We start from the raw sequence: 13,316 nt of genomic DNA on the forward strand, positions 1-13,316 counted from the left end.
GACTTTATGATAAAGTTTAGGTGATTTAAAGCTTCTGCATCAAATTGATATTTTCTTCCAAGCTAGGTCAACATAAAATACAAATGACATAAAAATGAGCTCTGCTTTTATTCCTCTCGCTCCCGCATTTTAGATGGACAGATGAGAACAGTTGGTTTGCAATGAAATAAAACATTATTTGAACGCATCACAGGTGCTAAACATAGTCCAAGGTTCTACCTTCCGATTATAGTTCTGAGCAAAGAAAGAGTTATAGCAGAGACCCCATCACACCACTCTAAACTCATTTATTTTACTGACACATCTGCTTCCGAGTGCTGCAGAATGATCTGTTGAACCAGTAATGTATTATTAAAATTGTCACGTGAAAAGTTTTATGTTTTTAACATTCTCTTTTAGTATAAGCCTAAAATACTTTTTTTTTTCACTTTAACAGAACACCAATAATGATTTCATACTGGTTCTAATCCTTCTTCTACAGGGTTCTAATATTTATTTATTTTTATATAGATAGATAGATAGATATAGTACTTATGTTATATATATGTGGTTTATGTTGAGCACCAAGACTGATTTTATTTAAACTGTCTGTTATAATAAATACTGGTTCTAGTCCTTGCACATGTTGCTGTCAAACTTCCCTTAGTTATATGTAACTTTTTTCTGTTTGCTTTATTTTTCAGAAAATTATTGGAATGCAGTCTCCTTCATTGCATCCAACTCCTTCCTTCACTTTTCTACATTCCAAGGAGAGACCAGCGCTGACATCTCCTTTTACTTTAAAACTTCTGCCCCCGATGGCGTGTTTGTGGAAAATAGAGGAAACACCGACTTTATCAAGATAGAATTAAAATGTAAGTTATTTCACATTAAACTGGATTAAACTGGATTAAAGGGGATTAAACTTGCAGAGTCACTGGTAGAGAAGGATCTGGGTGTACTTGTAGATCACAGACTACAGAATAGCATGCAATGTCAGGCTGCTGCTTCCAAAGCCGGCAGGATATTGTCATGTATCAAAAGAGGCATGGACTCAAGGGACAGGGACATAATACTCCCCCTTTATAAAGCATTGGTACGGCCTCACCTGGAATATGCTGTTCAGTTTTGGTCACCTGTCCATAAAAGGGACACTGCGGAGTTGGAAAGGGTGCAGAGACGCGCGACTAAACTAATATGGGGCATGGAACATCTTAGCTATGAGGAGCGATTAAAGGAGTTACAATTGTTTAGTCTTGAGAAGAGACGTTTAAGGGGGGATATGATAAACGTATATAAGTATATTAATGGCCCATACAAAAAATATGGAGAAAAACTGTTCCAGGTTAAACCCCCCCAAAGGACGAGGGGGCACTCCCTCCGTCTGGAGAAGAAAAAGTTTAGTCTCAAGGGGCGACACGCCTTCTTTACCGTGAGGACTGTGAATTTATGGAACGGTCTACCTCAGGAACTGGTCACAGCAGGAACAATTAACAGCTTTAAAACAGGATTAGATACATTCCTGGAACAAAATAAGATTAAGGCTTATGAAGAAATATAAAATCTCATCCCTTCCCCAATATCGCGCCACACCCCTACCCCTTAATTCCCTGGTTGAACTTGATGGACATATGTCTTTTTTCGACCGTACTAACTATGTGACTATGTGACATGAAACTTATGTACAGCACCCACCTTGTTTCTACACACAAACACACAACGAGAACTTTAAGAGGTTGTCCCATCATTATTTTTATTTAGATGTATTATCACAAAAGGTCCAAGTGCTGGGATACGAGCAATCTTGAAAAAGAGGTCCTGAGTGTTCTGTGTGTTCTGTCAGAAAGGAGTGGCAGTCACGCTGCCTTTCCTTGTATTGCCTATGAGAGCTACGGGCTTAGCCACATACAAAGTACAGCAAATCAAAAGCAACAGTGCTTCAAAATGTAGGTGGCTACACTTACAAGGTGAACAATGGCTAGACAAAACTAATCCTCAGAATTCAGGGGATACTCTTTAATTTCCATTGTCCTTTTCAGTACAGAGATATTAGCCTTTTTGATATTATGCAAATAAGGCTCAAGTGTCCAGGGGAATTCATCTGCATGACAAGAGCTTAGTTAAGTCCAGCCCTCGTACATACATGAAAAGAGCAAGAATAGCACTCGTGTGCAGATCGTCTTTATTGCAATAGCTTTATGGAGTCCAGCCCTTGTACACTTTATCACTGCCCACAGCCAGATTGCTTCCTCTAACAGGTTTGACCTACAGCTAGTAGATAAAGAGGACATCTGTAGGACATACCTGGGCTCTTGCAGTGCATGGAAACGCCCCCAGGCACTTAAGCCTCATTTTCTTAATAACCAAATTACTTTTATCTTATACTTTTATTTTATGACTATATACAAAAATGTATTCCTGGAATCCTGATGACTAGCCCCATCTAGCCATGTGCTTATTTACACTCCTGCTTTCCTGCTGACAGATCTACCTTAAGAAAATTGTAATGTACAAAGTTGCACTGTTTCCATTTGTTTCCCAACATGATGGTGAAAATGATTCCCCCTGCCATAGACCATGCTGGTGGCGATAGAGGAGATTGGATAGAAAGCCCTATTGGTGGATGTAGGTGGGAGATTCTGCATTTACACCACGACATGGCTGAGGAGTGATTACAAACATTTCTTTTGGCCACCTCTGTGAGAGAGAAGCTGACAGTGTGTCTCAACTGCTACAGGGTTGCAGTTTGCAAGAAATATCTGTGGTAGATGGCTAGTGACTGGTTCCGGAGGAGGGGAGCCTCCCCATGTAACAGGTGAAAGGTGAGAACGTGCATGGATGGTAGTGGGAGCAAAAGCAAGAGATTGGGACTACAAGAACTGTCCCACAACTGCCTGTTAAACCATTGTAACTAAGTGCTTTGCCTCTGAGGAAGAACCACATCATGGCTTATAAATGCTGTAACTATCAAAACAGTTGCCGTTGAGAAGTAGATCAATTGTGCATCTAAATACTCTACCATTAACTTTGTGGTTCCCGATGTGCTTTTCCTCTAGTGGGATTGTCACCGCCCCACCCCTTGACATGTTGTGAACAGTCACCTAATGATGCTTTCTTAGCCTATAGCAATTAACGGGGGAACCTATTGTTTCTGTTTCAACCCCTAGTCCTGTAGTTTCCCATTAAATATATATCCTATATTTATATGTCATTTGTTTATAGGAATATATTTTTCTTCATGTTTAGATTATTATTTTTTTCTTACATCAACACTTTCCCTTGTCAACACATATTCCTGCCAGGAGTTTGTTCCGCGGGTCAATTTTAACCATGTATCTACTACCCCTACCTCAGGCAATGTAATTTAAAAAGAGATGATTTTCAGATCCCATAGCTGTAATTTAGTTTTAGCTAATGGATATATAATGCTTCCTGCTTGGTCATTCATCATTTATTACAGAGATAAAATGGTTAAAATGTGTATATTTTTGAAGCTGGTGCTTTGATGGAGAAAAAAAAAACCTTAGCAATTAAAATATGATTACGAATAATATATACCTATAATTTATTTCTGACAAAATTCATAGCAATAAGTAATTTCCATGGTCAGAATAAACTAAACCCACATATATAAACACGCACACAAACGGCAATTCTGCTGAGTGTCAGATGATGAGGTGATTGAATCGGTATTACTTTGAATCTTCTTGACAGTGATGTGTGAACTGAACTCACTGTTCTCTCAGTTAGTATCCTGCATGGCTTTTAGAGATAAGAGTATAAAATGGAGAGGCATGGAAGGGACCTGTGACAAGTCTTTATTAGTCACAAACCAATGAAATTCTAGATTTGACTGCTGAGAATTCCTTCCCACTTATCACATTTTTATGCAGTGAAAATGAAAAATACAGAACTGTAGAGAAGAAGAGAAATTGCACAGCACAATGATACATTTGTATTTAAGCGTAACAACTTGGCTGATTTATAGAAAAGTCCATGAAATTATTTGATTCTTCACACAAAAATATCTATATGTAAAGCTATTCAAGATTTTTGCAATTAAATAAACATATAAATAAATCATATATCACACGGAATTACTGGAATGAATATATTCTGGATTGGAATTTCACTCTCCAAGGTGACAAAGACCCCAATGTACACCTTTAAGGCTATGGCTACATGGCAGAAAATGACATCGAAGTCACCCGATCAAAATATTTATGTGATTTCTCTGCAACTTGCTGTCACCCACGTTTATTACAGTTGAGATTTGGGTATAAAAAAATGCAGAGAAGTCGCAAGCAGGTTGCTGTCGCATGCAAATTACAACCTGTGACCAAAAAAGCCTTCAAAGGCTAGGGCTGCACCGCAATAGAGATCACAGTGTCCCACTTCAACATTGCATGTAATGTTAGCGAATAGTGTTGCCTTTGACATGTGACAAAGCGCGACTGTGATGAATGAGTTGCAATAAGTCCATCTCGTAAGAGATTAATGCAAGTCAAATGCAACTGCAACCTGCTTGGATTTTTTTACCAGGCATATTGCAACTGTAATAAAGTCACACAAATATTTTGGCTATTTAAGGCTGAGTTCACATATGTCAGGGTCAGGTGTCCGGCACAGTTTTCCTCCGACATGTACCGGAGGGAAACTGATGCTAGAACTGATCTCATGCATTTGAATGGGACAGTTCACAATTATCCAGCGTCTCAATTTTGACGACGGATGGTTGGACATGCCATAGAGCACCCGACAGGGTGCAGAAACAATGGATGCCAGATGTCATACAACTGAGGACAACTTATCATCAGTTGTGGCATCAGTTGCGTCGCGATCTAGGCTGAGTTCACCTATGCCGGATGCCGGACATAAGTCAACCCAGTCTTACTTGACATGATGCAATACTATGTAACCCTAGCCAAAGCTGGATTTTGGACAAATGTTGTATTGGAGTTGCAACCGCATTGACAATCATTAGATGGGATGTCACATGCCACCTTGTGAAATTCATGCTGAGTAACCAAATTCACTGTGTAGCTCTAGCTGTAAGCAATGCTTTCTTTCTAGTAGTAGCTTATCAAAAGCATATCTCAATGACCTTGGCCCCACCATATAATTTACATTCTACCTTTTAATTTGTTTTTTTATTTATTGGATATAAATAAAATAGAATTATTTTGTGGGATAACAACATTATACAGCTCCCTTTACAGTCTGGCTCGTGGGAACAAATATTTCTTACAGTAAACAGTAAACCATGTGGATGACATACTGTATATTATTTGCATATGGTAAACTGGTCCAACAATAATTATTTTGGTGAAATGAAACACAATTTGTTGGTATTTTATGACATCTACTTTTTTGGTCTGCATGAAGCAATTTAAGGCTTTTTTTTTTTTTTTGCATTTCTTCATTCAGCAAATACCGAGGTGTCATTTTCATTTGATGTTGGCAATGGTCCTGTAGAGTTGATCGCCGCTACATCTTCTCCACTAAATGATGACCAGTGGCATCGAGTAAGAGCCGAGAGGAATATAAAGGAAGCCAGACTGCAGGTTGATCAGCTCCCTCCACAAATACGCAAGGCACCTACTCATGGGCATACCAGACTGGAGCTAACCAGTCAGTTCTATGTCGGTAAGAACAATATGGATTGGATACGTTAATCATATGACAATGTCATATATTGTTTTGTTGTTTTGTACACATACAATACTTTTGTAAGCAAGGACATTTATGGATATGCCATCTAAGTAGTGGAGTCTCCATTTATGATTCATTAAAATCCAATAAAAGAGGCTTATACACTGGCACAGAATAACTTAAAGGAGTACTGCAGCCATAGAAAACTTACCCCCTTTCTGCAGGATAGGTGATAAGTGTCTGATCGTGGGATCTGACCGCTGAGACCCCCGCAATCTCCTGTATGGGGCCCCGGCCCTGACGCAATTCTCCCCATGCAGGAGGTGTGTCAGCCGGAGCATGACACAGCACCCAACAGGCTCCCTCCGTGTATCTCTATGGGAGAGGTGTCAGGAGAGGGAGAAAAGAGAAGAAGTGGCGCTATAGTTCGGTTAATCCTAGATGATATGGGATGCTAGTAAGGTATAGGTAAATTTCGCTCACCTTAGCATGTTGTGCAGGCAGGCATAACACTGACATGTGCTTGTAAAAGTGTTCCAATGTCGGGAGGCAGCTGGCCGTCGGTCCCACTGGGGCAGCGGTGCAGATGCAAAAGGGAACGGCTGGAGAGAGGGAACTATATGGCTCCGATAGCGCACTCCCAGACACTTCAGATTTGTAAATCAATGCTATCTTTATTGGTCAAGAATGGCAGTTTACATTAGGACACAGCGTTTTAAAGGTTACACCTTCTTCTTCAGGTCCAGTTACATCTTCTTACATAATGCACACTATATATACACAAAGCAAAATTCCAAAAACGGCGGGAGAGAGGGTCATAGGGTTAGTAGTGACGTCACATGGCCCTGCGGCTCCTCTCCTATTGCCGTTCAGCATGTGGTTCACTATATGGTATTGTTAACATCAATGATTTTTTTCCCCATTGAAATCAATAGGGTGGTTAGAGCCTGTGTATAATCTGTGGCTGAGTAACAATGCTGAGCAGCAGGGTGCATGGCTGCAGCCTGTATGGGGGACCACATAAGGGGAATCGAATCCTGGGGATGGTGCATTAACTTTAACATGGTTGTAGTATTTAACAATGATGGACATATCTGGATCTGTGTGCAGAACTGTGTCAATTGCCGTGGAAAAGTAAGCAAAGAGAGGAGAAGATGCAGCTCGAGCTAAATGGAGGGGGCATATCTGTTGACCTTATATTGAGGTTGACGACATGAGCATTAGCCGTGCAGAGCCACGGCAATGCCGGGTCCCAACGGTCGGACCCACCGCGATCAGACACTTATCTCCTATCCTGCAGATAGGGGATAAGTGTTCTATGGCTAAAATGCTCCTTTAAAAGGGACAACTCTGAGTTTGGACTTTTTTTTATTGCTCCTGTGAGAGAGTGCACAGATAAGAAAGATAGGAAAGAAACAAGGTATTTTACAATGTGTTACTAACTATACTGTACCAAAAACAAACTCCAGATGAAAGTCACAACCTTGCCACACTGTAACTCTCCCAGAACAATCTGTTATAAGAGCAAAAATAAATAAGCTTGAATACATATGCCGAAATGTCCGCAAACCACGCTCAAAGAATGCTCTGTTAATTCCTTTAGATGAACAATAGGGCAAAAATATGTAAGTAGGTTTTTACCTGCCTCTGCTGCTCCTAATGATGTACAAAAAAAATTATAATAATTAAAAAGAAAAAAAAAAAGGTAATATGTAAGTAAATTATCTAGGCAACCCATTCACTTTTAAAGGGGTACTCTGGCACTTACACATCTTATCCCCTATCCAAAGGATAGGGGATAAGATGCCTGATCGCACGGGTCCCACCGGTGGGGACCCCCGTGATCTTGCACACAGCACCCCAGTTAAAATCAGTCCCATGTCACGCCCCCTCCCATAGGCTTGCATTGAGGGGCGGAGCGTGACGTCACACGAGGGCGGAGGCGTGACGTCACATGCCGCCAGCCCCGTGGTCGCCGGTAATCAGACCCGGATCGAACATGCTCTGGGGACTGATTTTAACTGGGGTGCTGCATGCAAGATCACGGGGGTCCCCAGCGGCAGGACCCCTGCGATCAGGCATCTTATCCCCTATCCTTTGGATAGGGGATAAGATGTCTAAGCGCCGGAGTACCCCTTTAAGGGAATCTGCAGCTTCTTTACTCAGCTTACCTGCGAGCAGGCTTGGAGAAATGGAAGTAGCAATGCCAGCCTGCCGTACCCCGAGCCTGCCGCCAGAATGTAGATAGGTAAGTAGTCAGTGTCACCTGCACTACCAGTCTGTACCAACATGTTAATGCAAGTGACACTGATGACAGATTCTCTTTAAAGCAATGCTAAATTTCTAATGTAATTTTTAAGACATTTCTAGAATATGAAACAAGTCATGGTAATTTCTTACAGTGTCATGCAATACGAAATGTAATGGTTAAACATAAAATGTTTACTTAATTTTTAGTTTACTTTTTATTCATAACATGGATTTTAAATGTAGAGATTTTACAGAAAAGGCTGTTCTTCTAGAATCTACAATTTATTGCATCCATTGTAAATAGGACTTCTACAGCCACACAATATGAGATGCCTATCTTCTATATTGTAATATGTTGTGCTACATTTGATGCTATTTTTCAGCTTGATAATTTGACTCTACGGAAAGATTGACCTTACAGCGCAGAATAGTGCAGCAATAATCACAAAATGAATCTTGAAGTTTGGAACTTCAACTCTTTTACCCAAAGATACACAGAAATGAACACAAAACCTTTAAGAAATACATTAAGTCACTAAGTCCTTTTTCAAGTCTTTAACAGAATAATGCTCCACTGCTTTCAGACAAAGCATAACTGCTTTTTCTAAAATGCATTTTGACTACAATAATGCAAATTTGGTTTTTAATATCAGCCTCTACAGAGATCCCATTGTCATTTTAAATTACCAAATAAAACATCAACGGTAGTTACCAAAACCAAGAACACTCTCAGTTTTACTTTTGGAACATCTCAGTCTATATTTTTGTTATTTTCTTTATGTCTTCTTATTAATAAGGTGATGAATTTGTCAGAACTAATAGTGGATTACCTTAGTGAGTTTCAACAGATTTCATAATTCACAATAAATCCTTGCTAATCTTTTTGTAAAAATAGACAAAAGAATGAGTTGTATTATGTACCAGTGCTTCAAAATGATATGGTGTAAGATATTGACCCTTGAAGGATAATAATTCTCCATGCGGGAATCCAGCTAGTAGGGAGTCTGGGGAGCAATGATCCCTGGGAGCACCAACTTAAAATAAATGTCTCTGGATTGGCTGTTAAAGGATCTAAATAGAATTGGGTACAGGGCTTACAGTGTAGCCACCTATTGTTATCTTTATAGTTATTCTACCATGTGGAAAAGAGTTATTTTGCCAAAAAAAAATCACAAATGTAAAAAATTACTTTAGTAGCTAACCAAAAAGTCCAAGCTTTTGCAGGCTGCACAAATAAGAAAAGGTGACCAATGCCTACAAAACAGAAGCTAAATAAAGATATTTAGACATAAGGAATACGTCAGTAAGCTTAAAAAGTGCATTAATATTTAATACTGTATTGACTTTTTTTACACAACAATTTCTAATTCTATATAAGAAGGTGCCTATAACTGGGCCTAAATCAGATGGGCTCATTGGGAGCATGGGTTCAGGCATATATAGCTTGGGGGCAAGTATATATAGCTATTGATGACAGGGAATTGCAGTAGGGGGCTTTTTCTCAATAGTTTCCACCAACTCCTTCACCACATAGGCACCTGTGTGACACACCAGCCTACAACAACATAGATCGTGCAGCCCTGTAGGAGACAAAGTTAAGAACAGGGCCCTAATACACTGAGTGATCATTGGCCAAACAGGCTGGTATGGCCCTGTGCAATAGAACCAGCTATCGCCAATTTGAAAGCAGAACATTTGTTTACCAGCTGATCTTAATGTTTTGCCCTGCTTAAAAATCCTTGTATGATATAAATAAAAAGCTTGTTTAACAGGGGATGTGCAGCCCTTTAATGGCAGCAAAGAGTCATTTGAATCACAATGTAGCCCTCCCGCCAAGATAGTCATGTCTTGTAATAGATAATGTGTAGGCAGGCTTCAGACAGAGGTGCCGGCTTTCAATGGCGCAGGTCACAGGACAAACATGGGTTAGTAAAAGCAAGGGTAGTTTATTCTCCCAGCATGCAACGCGTTTCACTGCAGCAGCAGCTTCATCTGCCTGATGAAGCTGCTGCTGTAGTGAAACGCCTTGCATGCTGGGAGAATAAACTACCCTTGCTTTTACTCACCCATGTTTTTCCTGTGACCTGTGCCATTGAAAGCCGGCACCTCTGTCTGAAGCCTGCCTACACATTAACTCTTGCTCAGCCGTCTTGGCTGCGGACACTACATGCGCTCACCATTGTTGTGTATGCGGGTACACAACATCACCAGGTGAGCCTCCTTTTCAGTGCATAAGTTGCCTGATAAGTTACTCTTTTAATACACCATGGAGCGCTTTGTTCTTTGTCTTTTTTAGCTATGTCTTGTAATAGGCCAAGTAAAGGGGTCCTAAAAAGCTGCCAACAGACTTTCTGACCTTCTTAGCTTTTTAATGCACTTACATATACAGCATCTCACATAAGTGAGTACACCGCTCAGTGACAACACTGAAGAAATGACAATGTAAATTTTAAATCAACTGGTGCCAGAAAGTTAAACAGATTTGTAAATCACTTCTATTAAAAAATCTTAATCCTTCCAGTACTTTTTAGGGGCTGTATACTAAAGAGAAATTCAAAAAAGAAATGCATTTCCTCTGATGTCATGACCACAGTGCTCTCTGCTGACCTCTGCTGTCCATTTAAGGAACTGTCCAGAGCAGCATATGTTTGCTCTGGGGATTTTCTCCTGTTCTGGACAGTTCCAAAAATGGAGAGCAGAGGTCAGAAGAGAGCACTGTGGTCATGACATCAGAGGAAATGCATTTCTTTTTGGGATTTCTCTTTAGAATACAGCCCTTAAAAAGTACTGGAAGGATTAAGATTTTTTAATAGAAGTGATTTACAAATCTGTTTAACTTTCTGGCACCAGTTGATTTAAAAAAAAAAAAAATTTCCACGGGAGTACCCCTTTAATGTGGCTGTCCCCTTAAAATAACTCAAGCCAATAATGTGTGCGTTGGCCTTCCAACTGTCTGTAATGGCAGTGTTCTCTGGGAGATAAGCTGCCATCAGAGGTGTCTGGCAGGGGCTTTCTCCACTCTACCCATTAAGAACATAGGACGGCTTTACAGAAACTGTCAAATTCCTAAACAGTGCAAACTTAGATGGGCAGTCTTTAACCCCTTAAGGACTGAGCCCTTTTTCACCTTAAGGACTCGGCCATTTTTTGCAAATCTGACCACTGTCACTTTAAACATTAATAACTCTGGAATGCTTTTAGTTATCATTCTGATTCCGAGATAGTTTTTTCGTGACATATTCTACTTTAACGTAGTGGTAAAATTTTTTGGTAACTTGCATCCTTTCTTGGTGAAAAATCCCAAAATTTGATTAAAAATTAGAAAATTTTGCATTTTTCTAACTTTGAAGCTCTCTGCTTGTAAGGAAAATGGATATTCCCAAAAAAAATTTTTTTATTCACATATACAATATGTCTACTTTATATTTGCATCATAAAATTGACGAGTTTTTACTTTTGGAAGACACCAGAGGGCTTCAAAGTTCCGCAGCAATTTTCAAATTTTTCACAAAATTTTGAAACTCGCTTTTTTTCAGGGACCAGTTCAGGTTTGAAGTGGATTTGAAGGGTCTTCATATTAGAAATACCCCATAAATGACCCCATTATAAAAACTGCACCCCCGAAAGTATTCAAAATGACATTCAGTAAGTGTTTTAACCCTTTACGGGTTTCACAGGAATACCAGCAAAGTGAAGGAGAAAATTCACAATCTTCATTTTTTACACTCGCATGTTCTTGTAGACCCAATTTTTGAATTTTTGCAAGGGGTAAAAAGGAGAAAATTTTTACTTGTATTTGAAACCCAATTTCTCTTGAGTAAGCACATACCTCATATGTCTATGTAAAGTGTTCGGCGGGCGCAGTAGAGGGCTCAGAAGGGAAAGAGCGTCAAATGGTTTTTGGGGGGCATGTCACCTTTAGGAAGCCCCTATGGTGCCAGATCAGCAAAGAAAACCACATGGCATACCATTTTGGAAACTAGACCCCTCGGGGAACGTAACAAGGGGTAATGTGAACCTTAATACCCCACAGGTGATTCACGACTTTTGCATATGTAAAAAAAAAAAAAATTTTTACCTAAAATGCTTGGTTTCCCTAAAGTTTTACATTTTTAAAAAGGGTAATAGCAGAAAATACCCCCCAAAATTTGAAGCCCAATTTCTCCCAATTCAGAAAACACCCCATATGGGGGGTGAAAAGTGCTCTGCTGGCGCACTACAGGTCTCAGAAGAGAAGGAGTCACATTTGGCTTTTTTGAAGGAAATTTTGCTCTGGGGGCATGCCGCATTTAGGAAGCCCCTATGGTGCCAGGACAGCAAAAAAAAAACACATGGCATACCATTTTGCAAACTAGACCCCTCGGGGAACGTAACAAGGGGTAAAGTGAACCTTAATACCCTACAGGTGTTTCACAACTTTTGCATATGTAAAAAAAAATAAAAAAATTTACCTAAAATGCTTGGTTTCCCAAAAAATTTACATTTATACAAAGGGTTAAAGCAGAAAATACCCCCCAAAATTTGAAGCCCAATTTATCCCGATTCAGAAAACACCCCATATGGGGGTGAAAAGTGCTCTGTTGGCGCACTACAGGTCTCAGAAGAGAAGGAGTCACATTTGGCTTTTTGAAAGCAAATTTTGCTCTGGGGGCATGCCGCATTTAGGAAGCCCCTATGGTGCCAGAACCGCAAAAAAAAACCACATGGCATACCATTTTGGAAACTAGAGCCCTCGGGGAATGTAACAAGGGGTTAAGTGAACCTTAATACCCCACAGGCGTTTCACGACTATTGCATATGTAAAAAAAAATTTAAAAAATTTACCTAAAATGCTTCTTTTCCCAAAAACTTTACATTTTTAAAAAGGGTAAAAGCAGAAAATACCCCCCAAAATTTGAAGCCCAATTTCTCCCGAGTACGGCGATACCCCATATGTGACCCTTAACTATTGCCTTGAAATACGACAGGGCTCCAAAGTGAGAGCGCCATGCGCATTTGAGGCCTAAATTAGGGATTGCATAGGGGTGGACATTGGGAATCACTGGCGTAGAATACCCCTAACAGGGTGCCTCCAGCTGTTGCAAAACTCCCAGCATGCCTGGACAGTCAACAGCTGTCCGACAATACTGGGAGTTGTTGTTTTGCAACAGCTGGAGGCTCCGTTTTGGAAACCGTGGCGTACCAGACGTTTTTCATTTTTATTGGGGAGGGGAGGGGGGCTGTGTAGGGGTATGTGTATATGTAGTGTTTTTTTACTTTTTCTTTTATTTTTTGTGGTAGTGTAGTGTAGTGTTTTTAGGGTACAGTCACACGGGCGGGGGTTCACAGTAGTTTCTCGCTGGCAGTTTGAGCTGTTGCAGAAAATTTGCTGCAGCTCAAACTTGCAGCCCGATACTTACTGTAAGCCTCCGCCCATGTGAGTGTACCCTGTACAT

At 40.2% G+C, this 13,316-nt stretch overlaps 1 protein-coding gene across 1 annotated transcript in view; it reads left to right on the forward strand.

The window, feature by feature from the left end:
• CNTNAP2 (contactin associated protein 2) overlaps positions 1-13,316 on the forward strand; it is a 1,818,787-nt gene that overhangs the window by 1,701,829 nt on the left and 103,642 nt on the right. Inside the window, exons 16-17 of the mRNA XM_056520555.1 lie at positions 684-854; positions 5,407-5,625. Coding sequence (XP_056376530.1) covers positions 684-854; positions 5,407-5,625 — 390 coding nt within the window. The remainder of the gene's footprint in view (positions 1-683; positions 855-5,406; positions 5,626-13,316) is intronic.

The sequence above is a fragment of the Hyla sarda genome, chromosome 5 (assembly GCF_029499605.1).
Source record: "Hyla sarda isolate aHylSar1 chromosome 5, aHylSar1.hap1, whole genome shotgun sequence".
NCBI lineage: Eukaryota > Metazoa > Chordata > Amphibia > Anura > Hylidae > Hyla > Hyla sarda.